This window comes from Scomber japonicus, chromosome 3, assembly GCF_027409825.1.
Source record: "Scomber japonicus isolate fScoJap1 chromosome 3, fScoJap1.pri, whole genome shotgun sequence".
Lineage (NCBI taxonomy): Eukaryota > Metazoa > Chordata > Actinopteri > Scombriformes > Scombridae > Scomber > Scomber japonicus.
The window spans coordinates 18,726,169-18,753,892 of NC_070580.1; the positions used below are offsets into that span (position 1 = coordinate 18,726,169).

The following is a 27,724-nucleotide window of genomic DNA, read 5'->3' on the forward strand; positions in this document are numbered from 1 at the left end:
CGTTTGCCTCTGAATTCAACTCTTCAAATTTGAGAAAGAGAAAATCTGAGTTACAAATTGATGTGTTAAAAAGTTATATTATGTTCAAGTTGCTCTAATTTGATGGCCAAATTCAGATCCTAAAATTCAAGTTAAAAAATTGAGATCAAACATTTGGGACTCCAAAGATAAACAATCGATACTGTCTCAAATTGAACCATCATCAGCCAATCAAGTTTACGTTCCATTTATTATGTGATGCCAAAGCTTGAAATTCACATCTATAAAGCCAGAATACTTGTCATCTATATTTTGAGGGGTGGGGCTCTTGCTCCAGTTTATCCTACTGATGTGAGATAATAGTATTCTCAGAATAAAACATCGAGCCACCCTTTATTGTTAACTTTATACTTGAAATTTCAAATACTGTCCAGCATTATTTGTTTATGTTAATGTATTCAAGAGTTAATCCATGATAACTTGTAGTTCATGTTACAATACATTTGGTTTGTACTTTAACTTCTTTTGTCTTTAATATTGATTGACAATGTTAGATTTTACATTCAATACTTTCAGTTGAAAGGACAGGCAAATCATACAATACAGATAAAACATTAACATCTTCTGCCAAAGGAGAGCAGCCTAGTTTAATGTGAAAATACACATTTCAGACTTCTGGCAATTCTCAGGACATTCTCATGAACGGTCGTCATGCCCTGCAGGTAAGTCAGAACCAGCCAATGTCTGAAACATTCAAAATGTATGGCCAAGGAGAGCTTGTGGTCCAGACAACATTAAAAATGAAATGCTCACAAGTGTTTTAGTAGCTGAGTGGTTACAGCACATGCCACATAATTGCAACGTCTGGTTTGACTCTGGTAAGAGACTTGTGTTGCATGTCATTCCCCACTCTCTTTACATTGTTCAATATCATATTAGTCAGGATGTTTTCTCACATCTGATACAAAGGGCTCCTTTCCCCTACTCAAAAGAGTGGGTATAATTCAGACCCTAGTTACAAACCGTGGCATCTGTGTCAGCAGTTATGTAGGTCTGTGGTATTCTAAATAAAATAATACTAGATTTCCTTGATGAACACTCCATCTTGAGTAAAAATTAAATGAAATGCGATGACTTTTGTTGTGATTTCGTGCTCTATAAATAAAGATTGATTTATTGATTTATAGACTGCTTAAATATAATTAGGTTACCTGATTGCGGGGACTGTATGATGATAAGTTTACTACTAGTCTTAAAAGAGACAGAAAATGTGGTAGTAACTTTGCCTATGCATGGAGGTATGAGGATCGTGGCAGGTATCATGGAGAGAGAATAAACGAATTATATATTGTCGCTTACTGCCAGCTGGTGGCGGTGTTGCACCAATAAACCTCAAAGCAGGCGATGAAGAAGAAGAGACCCGGAGCAGGAAGCGTATTGTCGGCCCCATGTGTAGCAGGGCTGCTCACTTGTTCATTCATTGTAGAGAGGGCAACTCAAGCAACATCAGCTATTGTTGTATTTTAACGCAACACATACACAACCGTGTTTTTAGGATACGATAAATCGCAAACAAGCTGGTCTGTGGTGCCGGCGACGCTAGCTAGCTAGCTAACGTTACGATAGCAGGAAAGTTGTTTGGAGGTCCGTATTTGTCGCTAGTGAAGATTTCAGGTGCGCTATCTAGATGAAAAGTGCGGTGGATACCAGCATGATTAAGGAGAACCGCTGGAACATCCCCCCCAATGCTCCGGCATGCATGGAGAAGCATCTGTGCTCGGCCCAATACAGAGCAGGTGGGTAAAAAGGTAGACTAGTGTTAGTGACTCAAGTAAACACGTGGTGCCGCTAGTTGGTTTGTTATTAGTCTGATTAAAAGCGTAATGTGCATTGCTCTTCTGATTGAGATGGTGCATGTACACTCCAGCAAAATATCCCCCTCCATTCAAAAGTGTGTTTTTCTACTTGTTTCCACAGTTTGAGCTTAAATGTGCAGTTTGACACCAGAAAGCTGTTTTTGCATTCATCTACTGATAGTGTGAAGTTTTCCCGAGGTCATTGAAAATCTGATTTTTAAAGGGTGGGCCTACAAGCAGGATTTGTGACATTACCACTAGCTTTGACGCCAATCCTGGTCCAATATTCAGCTGTGATGTGGAAACTTGAAGCTTCCAGTGAGCATACACTGATGATGGACTTTATAGCAAAGAAGGAGATATCTTCCAATTTACTTTATTTAATTACATTTAGTTTCGTTAAACCTATCCAAAGGACCAACGCCAGCCCTGATTCGAGGGAAATTGGGTCAAAGAGGTTGCTGTGGAAAAGTTGAAAATACCTGCTCTGTATTATCTTTACTGTGTTGTCACATTTTTAGCTAATTAAATATTGTTTTTAAAAAAAGTAGGGGACATCTTGTGTCCAATTTCAGTATTGTTGTATGTTTTAACACATGTGTGGAGGAGATCTTTAAATAAATAGCAAGTATGTTGATACAACTGCACATCACAGCTTAAATATGAGCTGCGTTGATGATTGGATGAATTTTACTCTTAATGATAGCTGTCACTGCAGCATTAAAATACAGGTGTTTGTTAATGTTTCTCTTATCTGATTATAATCTCTTTTCTCAGATGGCACCTTGCTGCTTGGTGCCTCCAGCCTCTCTGGAAGGAGCTGGCAGGGCTCTGTGTGGATCTACAGTGACCCTGAGCAGGCCCCCAATGAGGGATTCTGCAAAGCCGGTGTGCAGACTGAGGCTGGTGTTGTAGATGCCAAATGGGTGTCGGAGAAGGGTATTGTTGTTGCATCAGACTCTGGTAAGATGCTCAATAATCTCAGTTATAAATCAAGCAGTAGTCTTAAGATTTGATTGTTAAACTAGATTTGTTTGATTGTTTAGGTGCCTTGGAGTTTTGGGAACTGGCAGAGGATGAGCGCCTGCTGGTGAATCGTTTCACCAAACAGGAGCATGACCATATCATCACCACAGTGAGCCCCGTGACTGGAGCAAGCAGTGCAGTCACTGGCAGCATGGACTGCAAGTTAGTCAAACTCTGATTTACATAAATACACACAGTTTAATAGTGTTGCTGCAGAACAGAGGCATGTTTATAACTTTTGTGTATGTTTTTTGTTTGTATTATTGATCATTCCTTTTATCTCAATTCATCCATTTCCTTCTCTGCACTACAGAATTAAAGTCTGGGATCTCAGTCAGGAGACGGTTGTCACTACATACAGTGGTAGGAGAAAATCCCCAAACTCTTACAATAACTACATCAAAGGACATTGTTGATTTACCTTAAAGGCACATTTAGTTTCTATTTTATGGGTTTAATATTTGCCACAAAGTGTATGCTTCTCTTCCACATAACCTTAAAATCCAGATGCAGATTCAGTCATTTTTGGTGCAGATCCAGATATTTTCTGTTGTTAAAATACAATTTTAGCTACGTCTGAAAAATGAAAAGGCTTAATCATAACATATTACTGATTTTGTCTCTTTATTCATCCCTCAGCACACACAAAGCCAATCAACTGTGTTGCCTGTAGTCCTGCAGACGATTCTCTCTTCATCTCCTGTGGTCAAGTAAGATACCAGTCATCATCAGTTTCCTTACAGTGTTGTGAACACAACAACAAACAATAAATAGTAAAAATCGATGCAAGTATAATTTCTAATTATACGTACTGTGTAAGAAAGATAATAAACTACGCGTCATCCATCTTAACCTGTTGTTGTCCATCTTTTAGGATGGCCGTGTGTTGATGTGGGACAGAAGAAAGCCAAATAAACCTGCCTCAAGAATAGGTGAGCAACTTTTCCCAACTGGGACAACTAACACTTTTGCCAGGTTTTTGACAGTACCGGAATTAATTTTGCTAAACAAGAACAACAGTGGAAATGACAGATTAAGGGCCCCACCTTGCCCATTTGCACCAGTCTGTGCGCCTATGGGCGTGTTGGTCTCAAATGAGGTGTGGTCAGGCGCATTGGTGGAGGAAAGCGATTGTGCTACTGACCAAAAAAAAAACAGGTCTAAAGTCACTGCTGCATATGTCACTATTATTTAAGGAGCGCATCATCAAGAGTCCAATATGCTCCTAGATAGGCGGATGTGCAGTGTGCAGACACTGTGTCTGTTACGCAAACACGGGCACACAGCAGCACATCAACATGCAAAACATCACTAATAAAAGGACCACAATGTGAATTCGTTTTATGATGTACATCAACATATTAAGTCACAATGACGTGCCACTATGTATCAGAATCAGTCAATGGCAGTAATGATTATTGAAGCTGTCAATGTAGTCATGTGACCAATCCTGGTAAATCCGCCATCAAACTAACAATCCACCAAGGTGACAGCGACCATATTTCTGCCGTTAAAATAGCAAAAGTGGATTTGGATACGCCCCAAAGGCACTTGTGCCATGCGCTTCACGCCATGCGCTATATATCGTTAAAACAGGGCCCTAAGTGTAACCAGCAACCTAGTACTTACAAATAATCAGTCTCATTTCTGCATGTGTTGTGATATATCTTCCATTGCTCTCTGTGGTTTTGTCTCAGATAAAGAAGCCCCCATCTGTTCGCCTACCACTGTAACTTGGCACCCCCACCACAGAAGCACCTTTGCTTTTGGTAAGGACCATCAGCACAGATTGTCTGAGTGACAGAGACACTGAATTGGTAGTCCCTGTGTTTCTTATCATATTTATTGTGCCTCAGGTGATGAGATGGGCAGAGTGACAGTGAAGGATTTCCTGGGAACGGAGCCGGCTCGGATGCAGAACGTCCACAGCCGCAGAGTTAACGGGCTTGCCTTCTCTACACATAGGTAAACAATAAATTCTGTCAGTCTTCATCATCTCTTGTGTTGCTCCTCTCTGAATGTTAACTTTTCTTTTTTTTATTCCAGTGCCTCTTTGCTAGCCTCCGTTAGTGATGACTCTACCCTTGCCGTTATGAACTCTGAACTCCAAGAAATGTGAGTCACAGAGCTTCATAGTTAATCACTTGATCAGTCTCCTTCACAATTCAAAATACTAATCAAGTGTTCTACTTCTTCAGATTTAGAGATCGGCGACACCAGGACTTTGTCAAAGGTGTGTCTTGGCTCCATGGTGGCTCCAACACCCTCACGACTGTAGGCTGGGATCACCTTGTGCTTCACCACACGGTGGATCCAGCTGCTGAAGCTTCCAACTCCTCCTCTTAGATCTAAGAGATGATCACACACCTTGGAAGAGCAAGGTTTAAAATGACTTCATCTCCCCTCTATTTTTGAGGCGTGTACTTAAAGAATTAAATCTAATATGTCAGTCAGGTGATATGGATTTATGTCATTGTCACTCAGTACCCCAAAACATATGCACAGTACTTTTGACTTTTGCTCTTCCAAACCTTGCCTTGATGCATTAAACCTCTACTGTATGACAGTTTCTTTCAATGTCTTTCATACTGTATAGCATTTCCATCCATCTGTATTGACATATAAGGCAACCCATTTGTATTAAAAGTTTTACATTAAAGGTAACTTAATGTTGTAAAAGCCGTTACATCTTCTTATTTATTTATATCTTCTGTGTGTGGATAGATATTTGTCATATGTTGTTTGCTAGTGAAACAGTGTGACTGAGGCAAACCCTATTTATGCACTGCCAGGTCAAACAAGGGTAGTGTATTCATGTGTGACAAGTGTGGGCGGGTGGCTCAGAAGTTAACAAGATTATACATGTGATTTGCACTCACGGTCAGGTAAGGTGTCATTGCTCATCAGTGGATGACAATCATTTTAATGTCTCCAGCACAATGTGAAATGGCCAATAATATAAACTTTACCGAAATAATAAATGTCCTCGGATGCCATTTTCTATATTGATGGTGAACACCAGCAGTGTGGCCTACTACAATGGAAAGTTATTTTTAGCCCTACCAGGGGTGTGGCTCAAAGGATGGTATTGTGAGTCAGTCAAGATGGAAAACACTTTTTGACATTCATAGTCCAGTGACTTGCCATTAGCACTACTAGCAGGTCAAACTTTTTGTTTATTCTGTAAAATGTCTTGACATCGACTTTGAAGGTTGATGCAAAAGTTTGCACAGCCATTTATGCTTCCCAGACTTTTACTCCCTTGGTTTTGATGATCCCTTGACTTGTCAAAATGATTTTGCTTAGTAATGTTAACATGCAATCACACCAAACTATAGCATAAACATTATTAGCATGAGCATTTGGTTCAAAGCACAGCTGTTCCTACAATCTCAGAACTGCCAGTATGGCTGTAAAGTGGAAGTCTTGTTTCAGTCTTGTTATTTGACAAGTAGCATGTCCTTTTAAAGGAATTTCATAATTTAACCATATCACCATAGAATAGGCCTACATGTTTAATTTTGTTGTATATTGCGGCAGAAAGCACTGTACTGAACTAGCCAAGCTGATCTTTGACTCCAACTGTTGTTAGGGTTGTTGTAGGTACTGTTGTGATTGAAGAGATGTCAGAGAGATATGATAATTAACAGTGGAATATTTATATACAGAGTAATTCAATAATGTTTTATGAGACGTGATTGATTTGAGAAATTAATTTTGATATTGAGATCTACAACACTCCTGAACCTAGCCTGACAATGTCATGAAAAATGTTACATTAGCAGGAACATTGCTGAAGAGTCTTCATGTTGTTGTGTACCTGTCATGCCAATTTGTTAAAAATCTTGTCATGCACACCAAAAAGCACAGAGTTGGATGATCTTCTACCTACAGGGTTCCTCTCATGGGGCTTTAGGTTGTTTTTACTTTTTTCACTTTTCAACAAGTTTTTGTCAGCCATGTAATCTGTTTCTGATTTAGAGTTTGCCTCCCAAGTCAACTTTCACTTAATTAATGAAACAACGTAATGTCTCTGTAACATTTCACTGACTGTCTTGACACTATCACAAAAAACTCAACAACATTGAAATTACTGTTAGGATTTATTTTCCAGTTAAAGAGTTGGACAACATTAGGTGTAGATATACAACTCTGCTTAAAGACTTCATGACCAATATTTTAAATATTTTGATTATATAACCTTAACATGTACACTTTTAACTGCATTTTACAGTATATATGTTCCATTTTAATCTTCTGCAAACCAATATTTACAGCATAGCAACACAAGCAGAATGTAGCTACATAGACACATGCAGAATAACTAATACAGATGGCAAACCATGTCCAAGATCAATAAATATGAGAACAATCCTACTGAAAGATCAACGCACTTCAGGATTCGTCTGAATTTAATGTTGGCTTCTTTCCAATGGACCTAAAAATGTATATGTAACAGTTAAATAACATTTGAGTTATGGGATTTGTAATTACAGCATGGACCACATGTAGCACAATAAACATTCAATTGTACATTATTCTATTTAACAGTCAAGATTACAGATAAACCCATTGAATTTGAAGAAGAATGGAAGAATTGACTTTTCATGTTCTACAAATGACTGTATAATGTGCAGTCATTCCACTTAGCATACAGTATTACAGCTGTGAATATCTTACTATAGATATAAAGCATTTTATTAATAGAATTGGCCTAAATTATGAGTGTTACCCATGAGGCACTGAGATTGATTAAAAGCTGTGGTTAAAAAGACAACATATACCTCTACACTGAATAAACAGCAGCATAAAAAAACTTGGTAAATGGTCCACAAAAATAAAATATAAAACGGAAAAGAAAACAGTCTCTCTGGAGATTGAGCAATACATTCAGACTACAGTATTCATAGCAGGGCAGACCATTGTTAGGAGACATTCTCAACATATCTGAAAACCACATTTGTGTAACTCATTTGTTCAAAGTGCTTCCTCCACCACTGTACAAATTCCTTCTGATGCAAAAGTACATTTTACAATCAAAAGCTATATGGGCTGTATATTGAAGACCACATATCTTATTCACTTAAGATTCCCCTTTACTGACAAGAGTGATAGGTTGTTTGGTTCCAGGCCGAACTGTGAAAGTCATGCCATACTGATGTTTAGATTGTAGTCCATTGCTGAAAAGAAGAACACATTCACAATTTAGGGTGGATACTTTAAACATTGGGCTTACTGACAATGATGGGGTCATATTTGAGCGCTGGAAGTCTTACCTGGTGGTTGCTTTTTTTGAGGACGCCTCCTGATACTTTTTGACCACTTTATCCTCCAACTCCTGCGTGTTCAGGGTTGGTGTTTTCTTAGCCACAGTGAAATTCTTGGTCTGTGGTGTAGCTCTGGGGAGAACAGGGACCTTATTCTCCTCATTAGACACAGAGGCACCCCAATCATCAGAACTGGAGTCTGCATCTTTCATGGGTATTAGTCTGTGGTCCATTTCCAACATCTTCTTTTGCAAGATGCTCAGGAGGGTGGCCTGACTGGGTGACAGAGTGGATGGTTGCTGTGTAGGGCTGACTTGGGGTTTTGGTTGAACTTGCAGCTTTGGTTTGACGTGGACGTCAGGAGGTGGAAGCTTTGGAGGTGCTGGAGGGTTTGGGATGTTAGGCTTTGGTGGAGGAGGTGGAACATGAGCTGGAGGGAGAGAGCTTTCAGCTGGCACCGGAGGATCAGGTGGACGGATAGAAGGAGGGGGCTCTATAATCTCATCAAAATCATCAAACTCTGGTGGCGGGGGAAGTAATGGCACACATAACTCCTCTTTTTTATTCTCACACTGTGGAAATTGAGATTTTGGTAGGCTTTGCTCTGGGTGTAGTTTCTTCACAACTAGGTTGCTCGCACTTGAGGGAGTAGCTTCTGCTGTCCTTCTGAGAGCTGGACTGGTAGATGGTAACTGATTCTTGATCAGTGTAGTGCTGTTCGATTTTTCTGTAGTCTGAATTGTTTGCGTTCTCTCTTCAGGACGGACAAACTTTGGGCTCTCCTGCGTTCTCTCTGAAGATGTCAGAGAGGAGGGTGAACTGGATCTTGGGGTGACAATAAAGGAATTGGGACTCGAGTCACTCTGGTGAATGCTCGTACAAGGCTGCTCCGTGTTCTTGGTGCTGTTTTCCCGGGACAAACTCAATCTCTGCTTTTCTCTTTGCTTAGCTGCCATTAAGAGAGCCAGCGGGGAAGTGGCAGGTCCCTCTCGTGCCCCACTGGTTTCACTACTCTTCAGGCTACGTAGTTTACGATCCAATAATGGACTGATTTTGCGGATTTGACTTGGAGATTCATTCAATTTGCCCTTGCTGGCACCTGAATTCACCTGAGTGATGTTCAATTTTTGAAGCTGTGGTGATGTCTGATGTGGAGTCTGGAGAGGTTTCTCTGTTTTTTGCTGTGCTGAAAGTGTCCCTGTAGTAGCCTCCTTTTTTGGCCCAGGTAGGGGAGACTGAGGGGCCGGAGTAATTTGCAAGTTCTCCTTAATATCTGGTACATCTTTGGAAATTGGTTTAGGTGCTGGAGCCAACTTAGGAGCTTTTCCATCTACCTTGACATGCACTGGGGTGGATGTAACAGACCCAGAATCCTCCAGGAGTAAGATTTGCTTGGGTCTTGTATCACGATCCTCATATCCACTAAGCAAAGAAGGCTGAGGAACATTGTAAAGCTTTGCTGTGTTTTGGGGATTAAAGGTGGACTGTGTGGGTGTCTGTACAGGGGGAGGTGGAGCAGGAGTCTGTGGTGGGGAGTCAAGGATGGAGATAGAGGACAGTCTAATGGGCTTTGGAGGTGGCGTCTTAGAAGTCTTCTGTTGCCGTTCATTAGGGGGCTGTGGTGGTGCAAATTTTGGATGATCAGGAACTGGTGGTGGACTAGAAATAGGTACAGACGATGCAGAGCTGTTAGAAGAAGTAGATGGAGGCTTTGGTGGAGCCATTGGTGGGGGTTTTAATGCAGTTAGATCCTCCTCCATGGAGGGTGCCAATGGAGCAGGCATGGAGGGAGGCTGAAGGGTTGCCAGGTCTAGACTGTTTAAGTCACCCATGAAGTCTGGTGGAGGAGGAATGAAAGTCCCTGGAGGGGGTGGAGGGGCCACAGAGGGACGAGGAGGAACAAATATTTCCCCCTCCACCAGGTCAGGTACAGAGATAACTGATCCATTGGACAACCGATCTCCACTGACTACAAAAGGAAACAAGACAGAGAATAATTGAGAAATGTTAAGTGCTGTTGTGCTCTATGTTCTGTTGTCCCATGTTTGAAGCATTTACACACTGTAGAAATACAATCAAATTCTATGAAAAGCTACATAATTCCTGGATATGATTAGGTACTTCTGCTCTTTATTACCAATGTCACGTTCACCTGTGTGTGAAATGGCAATAAAAGCATGATAACCGCAGTACATAAATCGTATTGAAGTGAAGTGTAAGACTAAAAAAGTAAGTAGGAGAACAGTTGGGAGCAAATTAAAAACTAAGCAATTACAGTATGCAAGGAACAGTTTTATTAAAAAATTATTATTAAATGGATCAGTATGTCCATAGATATTACTCACAAACAATTTTTAAATGGAATCATGTCTACTTCCTTTAGTTATGCAAACACTCCCCGTCTGTAAATATGCTTGCCATCTGGTATGGCTGTTTGGACCCATTCAGAAAGGCTATTGAGCAATTGCCTGGGCAAACATTTACTTGCCATGCATTTTCAACCCTTAACGGAGATATTCTGATTGCTTTGATCCATCAACCAAGTCAAAGTTAAGTTACCACAAATGATCGGGGTGTACTTCAGAGTGTAAATAATAGGATTCTAAGCTTTGCCATGTTAAGCTTAGAGCACATATTTGAGATAGTTAAGTGATAGATGCTCACCTAAACCGTTGGTCTTTAGACCATTGACAGTGGGGAGGAGAGGGACTTTGGGTGTTGGGACAGCAAACCCTTGAAAACTCTCCGATGAGGACTGTGAGGAAAAATAAACATTATCAACCTGTTGATAGTTCAACAACTGAGACATAAGAAACAAAGCATGGTTCAGGAACAGCGCTAAAGATAAAATAAACTACATCATGTCATAGAGGTACTGAAAAGGTGTTGCTTTCTCCTACTTATAGAGTGAACAAACCAGTTTTCAACTATTGCAGCACTGACTGTTCCTTGAGAACTAGTTAGTATGTCCAATACTTGTTACATGATTAATAGATCAAATTTGCTGCCAAAATATGTAATTTTTGTATTAAGAGGCAGCTAGTGTATGACGGTTCTTATTATACTGAATTATGTAATTATTTTTTTACTACAACTTACATTTGTACTAAAATGTATTTACTTGTTAATTATGTAACCAAATAGAGCATATTTTAGGTTATTCTTAGATTTGAAAGTTTTCTACATAGACAATCGAAGTGACATGCTTCCAAAGTCATTTTTTTTGTACACATTCACATACTTCACTCATGAGGAGCACTGGGTGAATCAGAGGATCCACCTATTATTCATCAGTCAGACTCGTGTTAAGGTGGGCCTGGCAGAAATAATTGCATGCTGTCACTTAGATACCTGCATGTTTGTGTCTGTGTGAGAGAGACTGAGTAAGAGACAGAGAGAGAGAGAAAGATTTGCTGTTCCCATCAGAGCTCAAACAACTTTAAAGATAAACAAAGACAGTGTTGACACAATACAAAACCATGAGAGTTAACGTGGTATATGCCCTTCCAAAGGGCAAAAAATCATTCCAGTAACACACAGCATATTTGACTGCTCTACCTCTTGACATTATTGTGCTGAAGGCCCCTTGAAAAGTATATTAGTTCAATAAAGCAACAAGCTTAATGACAGTTTCACTTTCAGAAAAACAGTCAAATGAATTATGTTAATGTTGAACTATGAAGCTGTCTTTTATGTGTTCGCATACATGTTATGAAACTGTCCAAATTCTAGACAGATATGTAACGTTCTTATATATATATAAATAATGAAACTGAACCATCAACATTCCCAAAAAAAGTAAACAAAAAATTAAACAGGTCTCAGGTTCAGTCTTAGTCTATCACACCTTGAATGCCACTTGCTTTGCTTATAATCACAGGACATTCATATAGCTTCTGAATACTGCTCCACAGACCAAGGGTGTGTCATTGAAGATGACGTATGATCCAGTTTGATTTTATCCGTTTGGTCCCTATGCTGTGACTCACTTTCATTTGTCAAAGCAAGCTGAGGAGTCCTGCCCATGCGCTGTTGCTGGGTGTGCCACGTCCAACACATGCCACAGACACATGCCCAGAACACTCCCAAACACTGAGGTGTGAACCAGAGCAGAGATGAGCTTTGTGTTCATATTTGCTCCATGACGATTTTAATGGGAGGCGTGAGAGCAAACAAACTGCTCATGTAGTGGTGCAAGAAAAAATTAATCTTTTTAAACTGCCTAAGAAATGAAGACTTAAATCCATTTCACAGTTGGACAACTCATTTGTGTTAGACTGTCATTTGCTAGTTTTTTGTTCTGACTTTCTGAGTCAGTAAAATTCTGTGAGTTTAGCTGATCCTAGCTTTTTGCCTGTAGGGTGATATCATCTTTTTTGTTATTGTTACATGTTGTGATATCTCATTGTGAGTTACATCATCATTAACAGCTGCATATGATATCATTCAGAGAAAATGTTCTTTTTTATTTCTTCCACAAGATTATATTGTAGTTTTTAGCTCTGCTTGACTTTCATCAGAGAGACAACAGCTCCAAACTCGACCAAGTCCAACGTTTAATACACTAAATTACAACCAATTACTTAACAAACACTTTCTAAAACACTCCCCTTTTTGTCCAGATTCATACATGTCATGGGCCTGGGCTTATTTAAGCTGACCCAGATTCAAAGGCACTCTGCCAAACACTAAACTGACCGTTATCAGTTCATTTGCATCTGTGCAGTTCTTTATATCCTGACTTTAAGATTCAGTAAACCTTAACTTACTGTGGAGACTATTAAGATGTATACCTGTAACTCCACCATCAGAAACGGAGCGATAAATGTAAGAAAAATCTATGTAAATCATGAAGGTTTCTAGAGATACTCACAGTGTGATGCTTTACTGTGGGTCTTGCCCGCACACTGGCAGTACCCGACTCTGGAATCGCTGAGGAGCCCAGCACCAACTCCACATTATCTGAGGAAATAAAAAGCAAACAATTATTATCTTTTGACAGGCTTCTGATAACAAAGCAAGTTCCTATTTTTATATTTGTCCTTCAATTTCTGCTCAAAGCTCTGTGAATTACTGTCTGGAAAGTACAATCACTGGAGTTGGAGTAAGACACAGACAAACCTGGCCAGATGTTTTTCAAGAGATTAATATCGAGATTCCAAAATACTTAAATGCTCATTTCAGTGTGATGTAACCCTCTAAAACCGCACTGTGCATATTGTTCTTCTCTCAGGAGAAGTTAAGTACATTCTGGTCATTGTGCAGGTAATGAGATACCGTATGCTCTGAAGTGGCCTTTTAGTGGTTGTCTGTCAGCACTAATTATCTGCTGATTGGTCCCAAGTCATTTTGTTGTTGAAAGTAAAATAGTTATGCACAGCTGATGGTAATCTTTATTTACATTTTAGCATTGTATTGAAGTGAAAGCTCAATTATTCTGGCAACTCAAGTTCAGTACAGCAGCATAACTTGTAGTATAAGACACAATAATGGTAATCAAAATTTCTGCAATGCATAATTGGGATGAATTTAAGTTAAATTAATGGGATTGTACATATTTCTGCTAAAACAAAAAGGGCATCAGATGACAACTAAACATTCATGTTTTTAATGTATTTTAGGTTCTTTATGCAAGTATTTTTGACCTGCAGACACAGGCACAAAGATTATATGTTTTGAAGTCAAACTCGTGAAGAGATAATTTAATAATGCTTTTTTTATTCATTGTTAATGGAAATTGTGAGAAAATTGTCTTTATCTCACTCAGATATAGGCAAAGGGCAAAGGTGAGTCAAAAGAGCCATGGCACTGAGGTAAAAAACCCAAAAACTAAACTAATTCCCTCATCCGTACAAACAGTGACAGAACAGGGCAGCTGATAAGGCATTTTGCTAAATGTTACAGTAACAGTTAAGAGCAGAGGTCACAGGGGTTGTTAGAGTCAAGACATTTAGAAGTCGTACATTCCTTTGCTGTTCATACAAGCGTTGTTTTGTTTGTCCAATAAGTGACTGATGAAAGAAACTTGTCGCTGAGAAGTACTTAGTGTGTATGTTCTGTCAGACTTCTGTAGTAACACTTTTCACATCACACAGAGGAAAGAAGAGCCAAAGAACAACCAAGGAGCATGACATTAAAAAGAAACAAAATTCACATTGCCCCTGTGATGGTGATGCTGTTCAGACCAAAAATGTGATGGTGCCTCTTCAGATGACAACAGATGGAATTGTCCATAGTGTTAAACCAGTCTAACCAAATGATACGTTTCCCTATTTTGCCCCTTCCTGATTTAAATACTCAAATGTTCTTTCTCATGTTGCGGCTTTGCATAGCAATTGTTTCCTGGGCAAAAGCCAATCGGATGAAACCAATCTCACGAAGAGCTGGGCGAGAGTGGACATTGTCTGGGATCTGTGTTACTGTAATATCACAGTAGAGCTTTTAAATTGTCTTATCCTGGTTGTGAGGGTAGCTTTAAATTGAACTGAATTGACATGAACAGTATCTTCATTAATAATGAGTTCAAATATGTTCTCATAATCTCACAAAAAAAGTCTCTCCTTTCCCAGGGCTTTCAATGTCTCACTTTGTTGCGAATCCAGAATTAAAAGCTTAGTCATATTCACCCAAACTCTGTCCAAACAGGTCTGAACTGTAAAAATCAACACTGAATCAGAATGCTTGAAAGCTCTGGTTTAGACATAATCTCAATTGTGTAATATTAAATATTAAAAATATTTCATAAATGTTCCCTCTTGATTGGAAATTCTAGAGATGCTTGTCTGCTGCAGCTAAACAACCTAAGCAGTCCTTTATTTCCATTAAGCATTGTTCAGGCAACACAGGACGGGTCACTGGTCACAGGTCACAATTAAGGCAGATATGTAAAGTCAGCTGACATTTGAGAACAGGTTTTTCATGCGTGAATGTTATTGATCACGACACATCATGATATATTACTTAATACTGCTCTATATAATCCATTAGGGATTATAAAATCCATATGGGAGTTTTGTTGACACAGGCACTTTACTCTATATAATCAGCCGGTACAAAGGTCGTGTTAAGCTTCAGTATCTCGTTAATGTAAACACTTAGTCTGCAGTATAGCCTATAGGTCGTTTAAACTGTGTTACTCACCCATGTCCTTGATTTTGATATTGGTGTCGAAAAGAGACTGGTTCTTTCGACCCAAAAAGTTCAGCGTCCCCCTCTTCATGATTATTGATTGGTTTCTGTGCGGATGTTAAATTCAGCAGGGATTACTGACACATGTTGATCAACAATGTAAACTCCAAAGTAAAGCAGGTGAGCATACACTCTCTCGTTTTCCCGACAGGTGCACCGCCGTACACCTGACTCCTGTGATTTAGTGTAGACTTTTCGGGACAGAGAGAGAAAATGGAGCTAACCCCGCCCCCTCTCCTCTCCTTTCACTGTGCCTCCCTGAGTCTACACTCCCAACAGGTGAGGCCTCTGCCCTCCTTCTCACCGACATTCCAGTACAAATCTCACCTGCGCCTACCTGCGTGGCTCTTGTACTTAATTTGCTCGCTTTTAATGGCTGCTTAGGTCTCACTGCTGAGCTTTAATCGCTGTGAAATGAGCATACTGCGAGATAGGTTTCATTTCTTGGTGTTTGAGTACTATCCCATCATCAACATGTCAGGAGTAGAGTTGAACTTCACAGCAGTTTAACAAACAAGCTTTTATTTAATAGGTCACACTGGGCTAATGTGTTGGATTTGAACAGGAAATAATGTGTTGTTGGGAAACCAGCTGGGTATTTTGCTGGCATGGTTATAATGTAATAAAAGTGTTATTATGATCATAAATAACTTTTCTTATTGCACATTTCAAACCCGGATGGTGACTGATTCATAGGAGAACACAAAATACAGTGAACCACAACAAGACATCCAGGAAATGGTCATAACTGGACATAAAGCTTTTTATGAAATATTCATATATTATAATCAATATATTATAATCAAGCCAAACTACAGACAAGTAACCCAAACAATCTTATACTGGATACTAAAACATACAGTTGAACTGACGGAGACAGGAGAGACAGTGTCATGACATATATTCCTCTGGGTGTTTGCTCAGTTAGTTATCAAATAATCTTGACACTATGTTTTAGTTTTAATCCTTATTATAAATCTGTGCCATCACTTATAGGTATTACCTGAATCCCATGGCATTATGTACCTAATGATGGTAAAGCATGTGACTTATGTAAGTAGGATAACTGCAAAGATGATGCTGAAGAGGATCAAGAATCCTCTAAAGACCTGAGTGAGCTGACAGTGATCCTATACCAGCATCCACCTGGGAAGAACTTTGTTTCCTCATGAGCTCAGAGCCAAGGTTGATGTGGGTCACACCAAACACTTAAGTCAATACCAGTGATGGCAAGCAACTAATTACATTAATCAAGTGGTGTATTCAGTACGATTCTGGGGTACTTTTTCTGTACTTGAGTGTTTTCAGTTATGTTACACATTCAAATTGTGAAGGCAGAACTTTGAGTTAGTGTTACATGGTTGAGTTTTGTATCTGGGCACTTCCACCCCTACTAATTGATGTATTTTACCAAGTGTGATAATCCAAGTAGGATAGGTCACCATTGATCAGATATATTATATTAAAGGTGTGACCAAAATTTACATTTGAATGTAAATTGTAATTGGAGAAGGAACTATTTTTCCTGAGGCTTTTATGTAATAACATGGATTTTTAAAATATTTAGCCTCTCCAGGAAACCATTCTTGTCTGTCTGTCGCACCTAAATCTCAGTTGTCCTGGTGACAAACCAGACTGGTCCATCCAGTTCCTCTGTCCATGGTTTACATGCCTACTGATGTGAAATGTAAAGAATGTGCTGGCGCCTACATACAGCTCAGCTCTACTAAGGATACCACAAAGAAGCACAAGCATTACATGAGCTCCTCGTGTCATTCATTCATTAAATTATCCAGTCGTTTATTTCTTTACTTATTGCCGGATGTGTTGATTTAGTGAGGAGAACAACAAAGATGGCAGTTTTCTGAGTTACAAGTAAAAGTTATATCTTTAAATTGCATATAAACCAATAGATACTTTTTAATTGTTATATATCTTAAAACAAAATGGAACAAAGTGTTCTTTTGGTCTACTATTGTCACACCACACATATAATATACATGCAGTACATGGCAAGACATTAACACAGAACACAGTTATTGAACCAAAACTAATTCTTGTAGTGGACCTTGACCCCACCCCATTAGGACACCAGGTAGGTGATTCATTAAATATTTATTAAGTTTATTATATGTATTTATCTGTTGTTTTAGCCACAAATCACACTGTCCCTGACCTGTACTAAGCAAATCATAAATGAACACAATTACAGCTGACATTCTGCACTGACACATCATTAAGTAGAAGCCGATGAAGACAAAAGGCCATAAATATTTCACATTCCATCATGATGAGGTTTGAAACAGTTGTTAATGAAAATGAAACTACAGAAGATATCTGTTTTGTTAGTTGTCTGTGGAATGAAGATTTTTACTTCATTTTATAATGATGTGACAACAGCTTGGTTTCTGCAGTCTGTTTATTTTTTACACTTGACTTGCTGCCTGCTGTCTGATAATGCACTATAATCATGTTTATCTGATATTTGTTTTACTAACATTAATATTCCCTTTTCATTATTGCACTGAATGCTTATAAATTATTTCAACAACTGCTTTCATTTTAGTTTTAATATTATTTTTAAGGTGAACATCTCTCCAGGGACATCCATTCAAAAATATTTCAAATATTTCAATTATTTTATACTTTTGGGTAACTCTTTTTGTGCGCTGTCAGTGTTCGAAAAGAAACGAATGAATGAAATTCCATTCATCTCTAGCACAATGTAGTGGACGCAAAACTTCTGTAAATTGGCTGGACTGACCCATTAAATTTGCTGTAACAAAACCATTCCATTCAAAACCTATCATTCTTACATCTAATTTTCTTTGACCAAATCAAATTCTTTTTTATGGCAGGGGGCAGTTGAATTAGAGGAGTGTAGCCTACTGCAGTATGTCTGCCAGCAGATGGAGGAGCTTTAAGAGGAGCTTTAAAATAACCTTGTGACGGCCATACCGCAGATGAATTTAGGGTAAGCTGAGAGATCATGTAGGACTACAGTGAGGAGACTTAAGTAAAGGAGATTTATGAATATGGCCAAATATTGATCTTTGCTGCAAAAGGCTGCAATACCATATTTTAAAAATATACATACTATACTATATGTGGACAGATAGAATATATTTTAAGTATTATTACTAAGTACTAAGTACATACTGTATTATCATAATTTTTAGTTACCAGTATGTACTTTAAAGTTTCTTCTAGGTGTCAGTGACCTTGCCAGACAGTAACAGTGCATTGACATTATAGTTAGTGAAAGAGGGGACATCATAACATCTGACAGTAAAGCAACTTACAATAGCATCCTTAAACAGTCAATCACAGTTCATGATTTATGGTTTCTACAGTTTTTAAAAGCTTAAGCTACCTTTGTAAGGGCTCAAGTTGTGTTGTAGATTTCATTAAGTGCAATAATACATAGAAGATGCATGCAGTATTGATTGATAGACAACTAAAAGAAGGCATCATATTAATTTATGTAATCTGGTGTCATCCTATACTGAAGGATATATTTCTGCCCTCAATTAGTTAAGTCCCTCAGGAGCAAAGTGGATTACAACTTCTCAGCCTTTCCCACAGATGCACAGAGAGATGATTGGCTAACGAACATACTGCTGCTTGCTTACAAACATTTTTGCAGTCTGCATACTTGCCATGCCTGGATGCTTGGTGGAATTCTGGCTTTGGTTTTTGCAGGATTTGTTACATCTTTGTTTTAAATAACAGACATGGGAAACATCAATGGGTCGACAGTGGAGGAACTACAATCTTGTGAGAGTCATCAGTGGTACAGAAAGTTCATGACTGAGTGCCCATCTGGACTTCTCACTTTCTATGAGTTCAAGAAATTCTTTGGCCTAAGGAATCTATCAGAAATGTCAAACGCCTATGTTGAGACTATGTTTACAACGTTTGACATGAATGACGTAAGCTGTCTTATTCTTGATATTTTGTTTATTCTAATGTCACTATGTCAAAGAAGTGGGATATTTAAGTGTACTCATCATTATTTGTTTTTCATTTTATTTTTACTGAATAGCATTGATAGTAAAATGTTTTACAACTGCATCCTTTAGATATAAATATGTATTTTCATATAGATAATTTATGGTTATGCTGCTAATATGTTTTAAAAATCCATTATAGTTGTGTCATATATGCTAAATAGTAATCTGTTGTTGGAGGGGATCTTAGCTTATTAGAGAGGGGGCTTATCCCATGCTACTTACCCAAGTGACCCACAACCTTAAATGAGAGAAATGCAACCTCCATATGGATATATGTATACTACCAGCATGTGCATTTTCAACAACAATAATAATAATAATTAGGGGTGATATTAACGTCCCTTTCATATGTGAATTTATGCAGTATGGTTTTAACAGACATGTGCTTGTTTTAGTAGTTATGCATATTGTTGTATTAGATGTTTTTATGGAGGTCACTTCAAAATAAATGGATATAATTGGCTACTGACAGTGTTAATAGTGTGCTGCTCTTCTTTAGGATGGCTTCATTGATTTCATGGAGTATGTAGCTGCTCTGAGCCTGGTGCTGAAGGGAGGAGTACAGAAGAAGCTTCGTTGGTACTTTAAACTGTATGATATCGATGGCAGTGGCTGCATAGACCGTGAGGAGCTTCTTCAGATAATTAAGGTGCGTTGTGTTCAAGCTTAACGAAAGGCTTAGTAACAGACTTTAGAGAGTACTGTCCTGACACAGCCTGCAAAAACCACTCAGATCTGAATGACATGTAAGGTGGTAAAGCAGTGGAGATCTCTCCTCAGGCTTAGAGGGGTGTGGATCATACTGTAGTTATTCAAGGTGCAGAGGTGCTGACACTTGGCTGACATCTATTGGTTGGAAAATGACACACAGGTCTAAAATAAGCTCATCTCTTTGTGTAATGCTAGTCCATCCGTGCCATCAATGGAGTTCCTCATGAGATGTCAGCAGAGGACTTTGCCAACATGGTTTTTGACAGGATTGACATCAATGGCGACGGTAAGATCTCTGTCATGAAGTCAATATCATTGACTGTATCATAGCTTGAAACATCAGCATATAGTAGAATATGACTGCATAATAATTGTTTAAATATAGGATTTTCCAAACTGAACATATTGTGAACCCAGAGTTGTTTCATTTGGATTGTTTTGATGTAACTATATATTTTAACCATAGCAAATTATTCACTAAATATTTAATTTATCACCACCAGCATTTAATACTTTGGTTTCAATGTGTGCATTTATCCATTTTCCAGGTGAACTGTCCTATGAAGAGTTCGTGGAGGGGGTTCAGAATGATGAAATGCTGCTGAAGATGCTAACAGAGAGTTTGGACCTGTCTCATATTGTTAATAAAATTCAAGGGGAGCTGAGGGTCAACAACTAATTTTCCAACTTCATGGACCCTTACGTATACATTTATGTATGACTGTGCCACAGCTGATGGAATGAAGATCTTGGTCCTGTTAACCCATCAATAACCGCATCACCAGGCAAAAGGATGTGGACTTTTTGGATCTTTGGATCATTGTTTAGATGCAGCAGCACTTTTTCTATCCATACATAATCATGGATTTGGACATTCTGAAAATTATTCGACATCATTACATCTGTTGCTTTCCAATGGACCCTTACCCCTCAAACCTTTTTATACCTTAATAGGTGCAACGTATCATGATGCCAGTTTTCATATTTGTAAGCCTACATTATGAAGACAAGTTTACATCATGTTGTCCAACTGTATCAGTGTTCAGCTGCATCGTCTGTTGAATTCCAGCTGAAAGGCTGATGATTTCTGTCCATTGTCAGTTAAGTGCCATAATTGCCAAGAACCTGATAACCATTGCATGTGGTTGATGAACTTTTAGGCATCAGTAGAATCTGTAGACACTTGTCTTATATATTTGCAGTATTTTATACACAGTACCATCTCCCCACTGATGAGCTGTGGGGTTTTTTGTATCTACAGCAAAATTGTCTTATTCTCTGAGTTTGATGTGAACAGATTAATGGAAGAGTAGCTGTACTTTTGTATTTTAAAATAAATGATAAACTCACAGGAGACTTTACTTCTTTACTCTTCATCTGAAGGTATGCTGCCTGCACAGGGAAACACAATCAAGCTAGTTATTATTCATTAATTGTAAATATAAGACCAATTTCAGACAAGAATTCCAACTAAAAAGTTTCCAACACTAGTGTCTGGTCTGTTTGATAAGTTTGTAAACAATAGTAAGAAATATAATAAAAACATCATGTGATTAATTTAGGTATGCAGACACTCCTAAAGGTAAGAGATGGAGCAGAATGTATATTTGTATAAAGGGAGCTAGCTCAGTTTGATCAGCTTGTTTTAATTACTTCTAAGACTTGAAATGAAAATGACGTGAAGTCTTGAGAATATTTGGTATGTGACCCCTTATAATGAAGTAATTTATACTCCTCACATGTCATGGCTTTACTGTGGACAGTTTGGCAAATGTTTGTCTTTATTTTCAGTGGCCCAAAGAAGTGACTGTATGTAGTATTACACAAGAAGAAGCAAGACAAGTCAGAAAAATAAACTTTTTCATTTCTTGTATGATCTGGTGACCCCTGCGGTTCATTTTGGACCTTCTTGTGGTGTCCGGACCCTCATCATAGGAACCACTCCTTGCACATCATTACACTGCAACAAGCACATCCTTTGAGATGCTACAGGCAGCTGGTACCAAATTAGCTAAATTGTCCCCAAAACAATCCAACACACCAAGATGCAAAATAATATTATTAGCATTACACACAGATGGCAGCATGGCACATTATGCAAAAGATGCCGAAACCAGTTAAACCAAAGGGAAAGACGTGCGCCTGGATGGAGGACACATGAGCCATGAGCAGTTTCAGGGAGTGGCTTGTTATTGTTGGATTGTTTTGGCTCCTACTAGTGATGGGATCACTACCAACAGTCCACTCAACGTGTGCCACTTCACAGTGAATGCATTTGTTCTCTTTTGTGGAAACTCCCGCTCTGTTTGCTAGCTGAGTCAAGTCAAATCAATCATAACAAATAAATATTGTCAGCTAGTGTAAAATCTGGATTTAAGCCAATGTTGGCATACCCAGTCCAGATATTGACCTCTTGTAACCTCTTAAACCGTTTCAACCATATTTAAACGTAAAATATAAAATATATACTTTTCCTTCCTCACACTTAAATCAAGTAAACTGCAGAAAAATATATACATGCACCATATGCACACACTCACTCATGCACACATGCACTCATAGAAAGTACACAAGCACTCACTTCACCTGTTAATAGACATCCAGATTGGTGTGTTGTGTACATTATGAGCCACTAGACAGGTGACCGGCATCAAATTTATTCTATCATACTATGTTTCTGATTCTGCTTCGCAAAATCTGGCTTAATTGTCTTGAGTGGAAAAAGCCAAAATAAAACAGTGCACTGTAAAAGCTTATGTGGTCGAGAGCAGAACTGTTTAATGTGACAAGTTATTTCCGATGTCTATTTTTGGCCTCACAGTACATGAAATATCCTCTATTCTCCACCAAGTCGTATGGCTGAAGATGAACAATGCTTGAAAGGGCTTCACCCCCCCCCCTAAGAAAAGGTGTGTCACCCGGCCGACGTCACAGGTGTACCTGAGTTTCGGTAAGGCGAGGGGAAGGGCCAAGCCGAGTGAAAAACATCAGCTCTTCAAAGTTTTCCGAGACAAACTTTCTTCTTGTTGTTATTACCAACTAACTTCGCGGGAGTGAATGTTGTGGAACTGACTTTATCAGGAGTTTGCAGATTTTGGGGGGATTTGTGACGGAAACAGACTTTTTTTTATAAAAACTGCCAGCTGTTGGTTTGCAGGCCGACCAGGAAAGAACCTCGGTAGCTTCCTGGTTCGCTACAGGTATGTGTGTCGCTCTTCAGTATCGTGTTTGGTTGCTTTGTTTAGTTGAGTTTTAGACTGAATCGACTGTTACTCTCACATTTAATGATATGTTCTCTATAATGTAAAGTCCAACATACCTGAAACTACAGTTAAAGGATTAAGAAAGAAGTATTCAGTCTGGCAAGGCGATGCTATGAAGTTTTAAAATATATGGAAAATCCGGATGAACAGGATTTCCGTGCATTTGTGCACAGCTGCTGTAACAGTATTATTTCTCACTTTATTGTTGGGAAAACGTTTCAGATTTCAATCCACTGATTTATGTTTTCTTGTCAGGATGTCTGTCACCCCTCGGCGTGTGCGGCTGAAACCATGGTTGGTGGCGCAGGTCGACAGCGGCAGATATGTGGGTTTGGAGTGGATGGACCGCGAGGCCATGCGCTTTAAGATCCCATGGAAACACGCCACACGACACACACCCCAGCACGAGGACGAGGACACCATATTTAAGGTTTAGACTTGTTCCTAACAGATGATAAATAAACCCTCAACTGAAAGAGGAACGAATAGTGTTTGGTTTGGCCTGAGAGTCGGAACTTGGTCATGTGCGCCTCTGGCGCGTTCCAACAGGTCCAATAACCAAAATTATTATTAAAAGTGAAGGTTGATGCAAGGTTACAAATTCTAAAACCATCTTGGGACCAAACCTTTTTTTAAACTCTTCATGTGATGCTGTACACATGCTTCATGAACAATGTCTTTAATGGTGACACACCCCTTAAATGTTTCACTTGTATTGGCATAGGTGTAAATACATTTCATCTTCTCCAAATATGTCTCATTGTATATTAATGTACATAACGGCCAACAACTTTGTCTATCATCTTGGATATCTCACACCATACAATATGTCAACATGTTGTAAAAAAAGTAACAATGTAATGTTAACAAGTAAATCTGTCTGCGTAAATGTAAACATGTTAAAACATGACTGTGATGCAGGTATGTTTAAATGTTCCTCCAGGCGTGGGCTGTGGAGACGGGGAAGTTCCAAGAGGGAGTTGATGAACCTGATCCTGCAAAGTGGAAAGCACAGCTTCGATGTGCCCTGAACAAAAGCAGAGAATTCAAACTTGTCTATGATGGAACCAAAGAGGTCCCCATGAATCCTTTAAAGATATATGATGTCTGTGATATCCCACAACCCCTCAGTAACCAAGGTAAAAAGCAGTTATCTACATTTTCCTGTTACAGTATTATTTACCTACTCTGTGTAACTTGAAACAAACGGTACGTTTGAATATGGGTTGATAGTTACTCAGTCGTCTTGTCTCAATTCACCCTTTTCAAACAGGCTCTTCAGATGCTGGCTCTTGGACTCCTTATGAGGAAGAGGGTGGTGAGGAAGATGTTCCAGATACACCAGAATCTCTCCCTCCATACCCATCCAATGGTGAATGGCTTGTTCTCATTTGTATTTTTATTATTTTATATATTTATAATTTTTATTTCCAAGCATTAAATTAAAAAGGGTCAAATGGGAGATAAACTACTCAAATTTAAAGATGTTGTTTCATTAAGTACCACTTTGTCTTATTGATTCTTCTGTCTTTCCTTAATCAGGCACCCCCTCTCCTCTTATTATGTGGTCTCCCATGGGCTCCGATTCCTCTATGCAGCCTCCCAGTTGTCCCCCTTCAAATGAGGTCTGGCCCAAAGAGGAACCGGCTAAAATCTGGCCTAAAGAGGAGCCGGTGGATGTGGAAATGCAGCCCACAGCCCTGAGTGACATGCCCCCTGCTCCTCTGCCCGATCACTCAATGCAGCCACCCTCTCTACCAGATATGTTTTTTGCCTCTCCAGAGATGTGGATCAGCTCCCTCCCGAGTGAGTGTGTACTTATTGTAGTGCTCTTGAAAATCCAATGATCGCATTACATAAGTTAAAGGGACAGTTCATAGAAAAGCAGCAATGTATATTTTATTTATTGTAAAGTGCATTATGCTGCATTACTGATCATTTTGGGATGTCCCACCCTCGCTATTTCCAGACCTGTTGAGGCCTCAAACACATTTATAGGCATTACTTACTGGTTGTACATCATTTTAACATGTCTACTGATGTCTGTGACTCAGTGACCGACCTGGAGGTGCAGTTCCTGTACAGAGGGAAGGAGATGTGTCCTATGATGACTATCAGTAACCCGCAGGGCTGCAGGCTGTTCTACGGAGACCTCGGCCCCATGGTCAACCAGGAAGAGCTGTTCGGGCCAGTGAGCCTGGAACAGCTACGTTTCCCGACCACCGAGCATATTACCAATGACAAGCAGAGAGTCTTCACTAACCGCCTGCTGGATGTGATGGACAGAGGTCTAATCCTGGAGATCAATGGCCATGATATCTACGCAATTCGTCTCTGCCAGTGCAAGGTGTACTGGTGTGGCCCGTGTGCTCCAAATCCAGCAGCACCGAATCTTATAGAGCGACAGAGAAAGGTCAAACTCTTCTGTCTGGAGTCTTTTCTCAGTGGTAAGTAGAATACTCAAATTACTTTTTATTGAAATATATAGTATTTCCAGCCATTTGTATTATCTGGAAAATGCAATCTGCTGTGGGAAATAATGTGTCAAATGTGTATGGTGTGCAGGGGTGATAGCCCACCAGCGTGGACAGACACCAATCCCCCCCCAATTCGAAATCAGCCTGTGTTTCGGGGAGGAGTGGCCTGATGGAAGGCCCAGGGAGAGGAAACTTATCATGGTTCAGGTGAGAAATGTAGATGTCATTTTTAACAAGTTCAGTAATTAATCTTTTTGGTTATTAAGGGACAAGTCAGAGTTTTCAGTTTGGTGGATTGTGAGATTTGATCTCTTAAAACATTTAAGAGAATTATTTACTAAACAAAAATAGTTTTCATTATAGATTAATCTGACAATTATTTTATTGATTGATCAATTAATAGTTTAATTTCACATCCTGACATCAAATGAAGATTTCTTCAGCTTTCTTGTTCTATTGGCGACCAACAGTCTGAAAACTAGAGATTTAGTTTTCACTGATATAACAACTAAGAAAAACATTTTAAGTTTTTTCCCCCTATGAGTGATGGTGATTCATCAGATATCAAAATAGTTGCAGATTAGTTAATTGATGAATCAGGTTGCTACAGCTCTAAGCATCGTTTTACTGTATCGAAAAACATTTTCAATTGAAAAAAGAAACTTTTACTATTTTCTATTATTTGAAGGAGGTTAAAGATATAATGTTTAATTTAATTTCAGCTCAAATTTATTACACTTTTTATTGTTTTGTTTTACACACATCCAACATCTCATTTTCTCATACTGCAGAACAGCTATACATCCTTGTCACATGTCTGTCAGGCCTGTAGATGATAAAGCATTTCTGTGTTTTGAGTCTTCCTGTGACTCACTGGTCTTCTATCCCTCATCTGCCCTGCAGGTCATTCCAGTGGTGGCCCGCATGATAAGCGAGATGTTTGCTGGAGACAACACACGATCCTTCGATAGCGGCAGTGTTCGCCTGCAGATTTCAATCCCTGATATCAAAGACAACATAGTAACCCATCTTAAGCAGCTGTACTGCCTGCTACAGACCCACCAGGGTCAGGATGGCTGGGCACTGCCTCCTGGCCAAGGCCTGAACATCGTCCAGGCTCTGCAGGCTCAGTGAGAAAACTGCACCATGGACTGTTGAGCAAAAACAACATGTATCGTTTGTCATTGTGTTTCAAACTGCTCCTGAGAGTTAACTACTGTTAGCAAAGAAGTACTTATGTGTAATCGTATTTAGGAGTGTACACACTATACTGTAGGATTCCTGTTTTTCAGCTTTACTCTAGTATGACTGTGCTATGTTTTCTATAGTGCCTTGAAGCGCCTGCAGGAACAGTAGATTGATGGGGTAACTGCATGGGCCAAAGTCCTGCTTACTACAAGGCAACATTTAACATAGTTAATGAGTTACAGAAATTGCCCTCCGTCACTTAAATCTAAAACAGGTCAGTGATTACCAAGCTCCCCTTTGAGTCTGTTATTCATGAAACAGTGTAGGGTGCCGTTCTTAGCATGGGGTTTGTATATTTTGGGAAATATAAGAAAATGTGAATGACATTATGGAGGGCTAAAAGTTTATTCTGCCATTTATGGTTAATTATAGTGGCCAGTTGAACTCATGCACATACACATACATGCAGTTTGGGAATGTCAATTTTGTTAAACAAATGATGATGATGATAAGTGCCTGCTTTCTAGTAATTCAGCCTACAGTTTTGTTGACTTCGGCTGTTTTATTTTTCCATTTCTATTATAGGATATTTTTGTACACGTAGCGTTTGATTTTAAGCCATCTATTGTATCCAGGCAGCCATCTAACTAAACAACATTCAGCTTATATGGATCTGTTATGAAATGGATGCCACTGCACTTTGAGTGCTGAATTATGTTTTTATGGCTAGTTGAATGTGAGTGGATTTACCTGTGA

General features: G+C 39.1%; 4 protein-coding genes across 5 annotated transcripts; 3 read left to right on the forward strand and 1 right to left on the reverse strand.

The window, feature by feature from the left end:
• The first annotated feature begins 1,434 nt into the window (after positions 1 to 1,434).
• Positions 1,435 to 5,540, forward strand: wdr77 (WD repeat domain 77). The gene is made up of 10 exons (XM_053315882.1): positions 1,435 to 1,775; positions 2,613 to 2,798; positions 2,882 to 3,023; positions 3,175 to 3,224; positions 3,501 to 3,571; positions 3,736 to 3,793; positions 4,559 to 4,630; positions 4,718 to 4,826; positions 4,908 to 4,976; positions 5,060 to 5,540. The coding sequence occupies exons 1-10, from the start codon at positions 1,667 to 1,669 to the stop codon at positions 5,205 to 5,207; spliced, it is 1,014 nt and encodes a 337-aa protein (XP_053171857.1). The 5' UTR covers positions 1,435 to 1,666; the 3' UTR covers positions 5,208 to 5,540.
• Positions 5,541 to 6,962: 1,422 nt separating this feature from the next.
• LOC128356044 (proline-rich protein 36) lies at positions 6,963 to 15,495 on the reverse strand. The gene is made up of 5 exons (XM_053316475.1): positions 15,269 to 15,495; positions 13,002 to 13,090; positions 10,793 to 10,883; positions 8,138 to 10,097; positions 6,963 to 8,041 (listed from the first exon to the last, which is right to left on the reverse strand). Exons 1-5 carry the CDS (start codon positions 15,345 to 15,347, stop codon positions 7,945 to 7,947), a joined length of 2,316 nt encoding a protein of 771 aa, XP_053172450.1. The 5' UTR covers positions 15,348 to 15,495; the 3' UTR covers positions 6,963 to 7,944.
• A 3,555-nt stretch (positions 15,496 to 19,050) lies between these two features.
• LOC128355759 (guanylyl cyclase-activating protein 1-like) lies at positions 19,051 to 21,122 on the forward strand. Its single transcript, XM_053316098.1, has 4 exons — positions 19,051 to 19,248; positions 19,829 to 19,978; positions 20,236 to 20,326; positions 20,589 to 21,122. Exons 1-4 carry the CDS (start codon positions 19,051 to 19,053, stop codon positions 20,717 to 20,719), a joined length of 570 nt encoding a protein of 189 aa, XP_053172073.1. The 3' UTR covers positions 20,720 to 21,122.
• Positions 21,123 to 23,000: 1,878 nt separating this feature from the next.
• Positions 23,001 to 27,590, forward strand: irf6 (interferon regulatory factor 6). Of its 2 annotated transcripts, none has more exons than XM_053315932.1 (8): positions 23,001 to 23,244; positions 23,559 to 23,733; positions 24,247 to 24,442; positions 24,577 to 24,675; positions 24,846 to 25,109; positions 25,358 to 25,750; positions 25,869 to 25,987; positions 26,684 to 27,590. In XM_053315932.1, coding segments are annotated over exons 1-8 (1,479 nt in total). In that variant the 5' UTR covers positions 23,001 to 23,242; the 3' UTR covers positions 26,915 to 27,590. The 2 variants fall into 2 exon arrangements, with proteins under 2 accessions (XP_053171907.1, XP_053171908.1); XM_053315933.1 differs by having other exon boundaries at positions 23,001 to 23,240.
• Positions 27,591 to 27,724: the final 134 nt, after the last annotated feature.

Coding starts and splice junctions, on each gene's coding strand:
- LOC128355759 (XM_053316098.1), top strand. CDS start 19,051: ATGGGAAACATCAATGGGTCGACAGTGGAGGAACTACAATCTTGTGAG. Junction 19,979..20,235: donor AGCTTCTTCAGATAATTAAG/GTGCGTTGTGTT, acceptor GTGTAATGCTAG/TCCATCCGTGCCATCAATGG. Junction 20,327..20,588: donor GATTGACATCAATGGCGACG/GTAAGATCTCTG, acceptor TCCATTTTCCAG/GTGAACTGTCCTATGAAGAG.
- wdr77 (XM_053315882.1), top strand. CDS start 1,667: ATGAAAAGTGCGGTGGATACCAGCATGATTAAGGAGAACCGCTGGAAC. Junction 3,572..3,735: donor TCTTCATCTCCTGTGGTCAA/GTAAGATACCAG, acceptor TCCATCTTTTAG/GATGGCCGTGTGTTGATGTG. Junction 3,794..4,558: donor TAAACCTGCCTCAAGAATAG/GTGAGCAACTTT, acceptor GTTTTGTCTCAG/ATAAAGAAGCCCCCATCTGT.
- LOC128356044 (XM_053316475.1), bottom strand. CDS start 15,347: ATGAAGAGGGGGACGCTGAACTTTTTGGGTCGAAAGAACCAGTCTCTT. Junction 13,091..15,268: donor TATCAAAATCAAGGACATGG/GTGAGTAACACA, acceptor TTATTTCCTCAG/ATAATGTGGAGTTGGTGCTG. Junction 8,042..8,137: donor TCAAAAAAAGCAACCACCAG/GTAAGACTTCCA, acceptor TCTTCTTTTCAG/CAATGGACTACAATCTAAAC.
- irf6 (XM_053315932.1), top strand. Junction 24,443..24,576: donor ACAACCCCTCAGTAACCAAG/GTAAAAAGCAGT, acceptor CTTTTCAAACAG/GCTCTTCAGATGCTGGCTCT. Junction 24,676..24,845: donor CCCTCCATACCCATCCAATG/GTGAATGGCTTG, acceptor TTCCTTAATCAG/GCACCCCCTCTCCTCTTATT.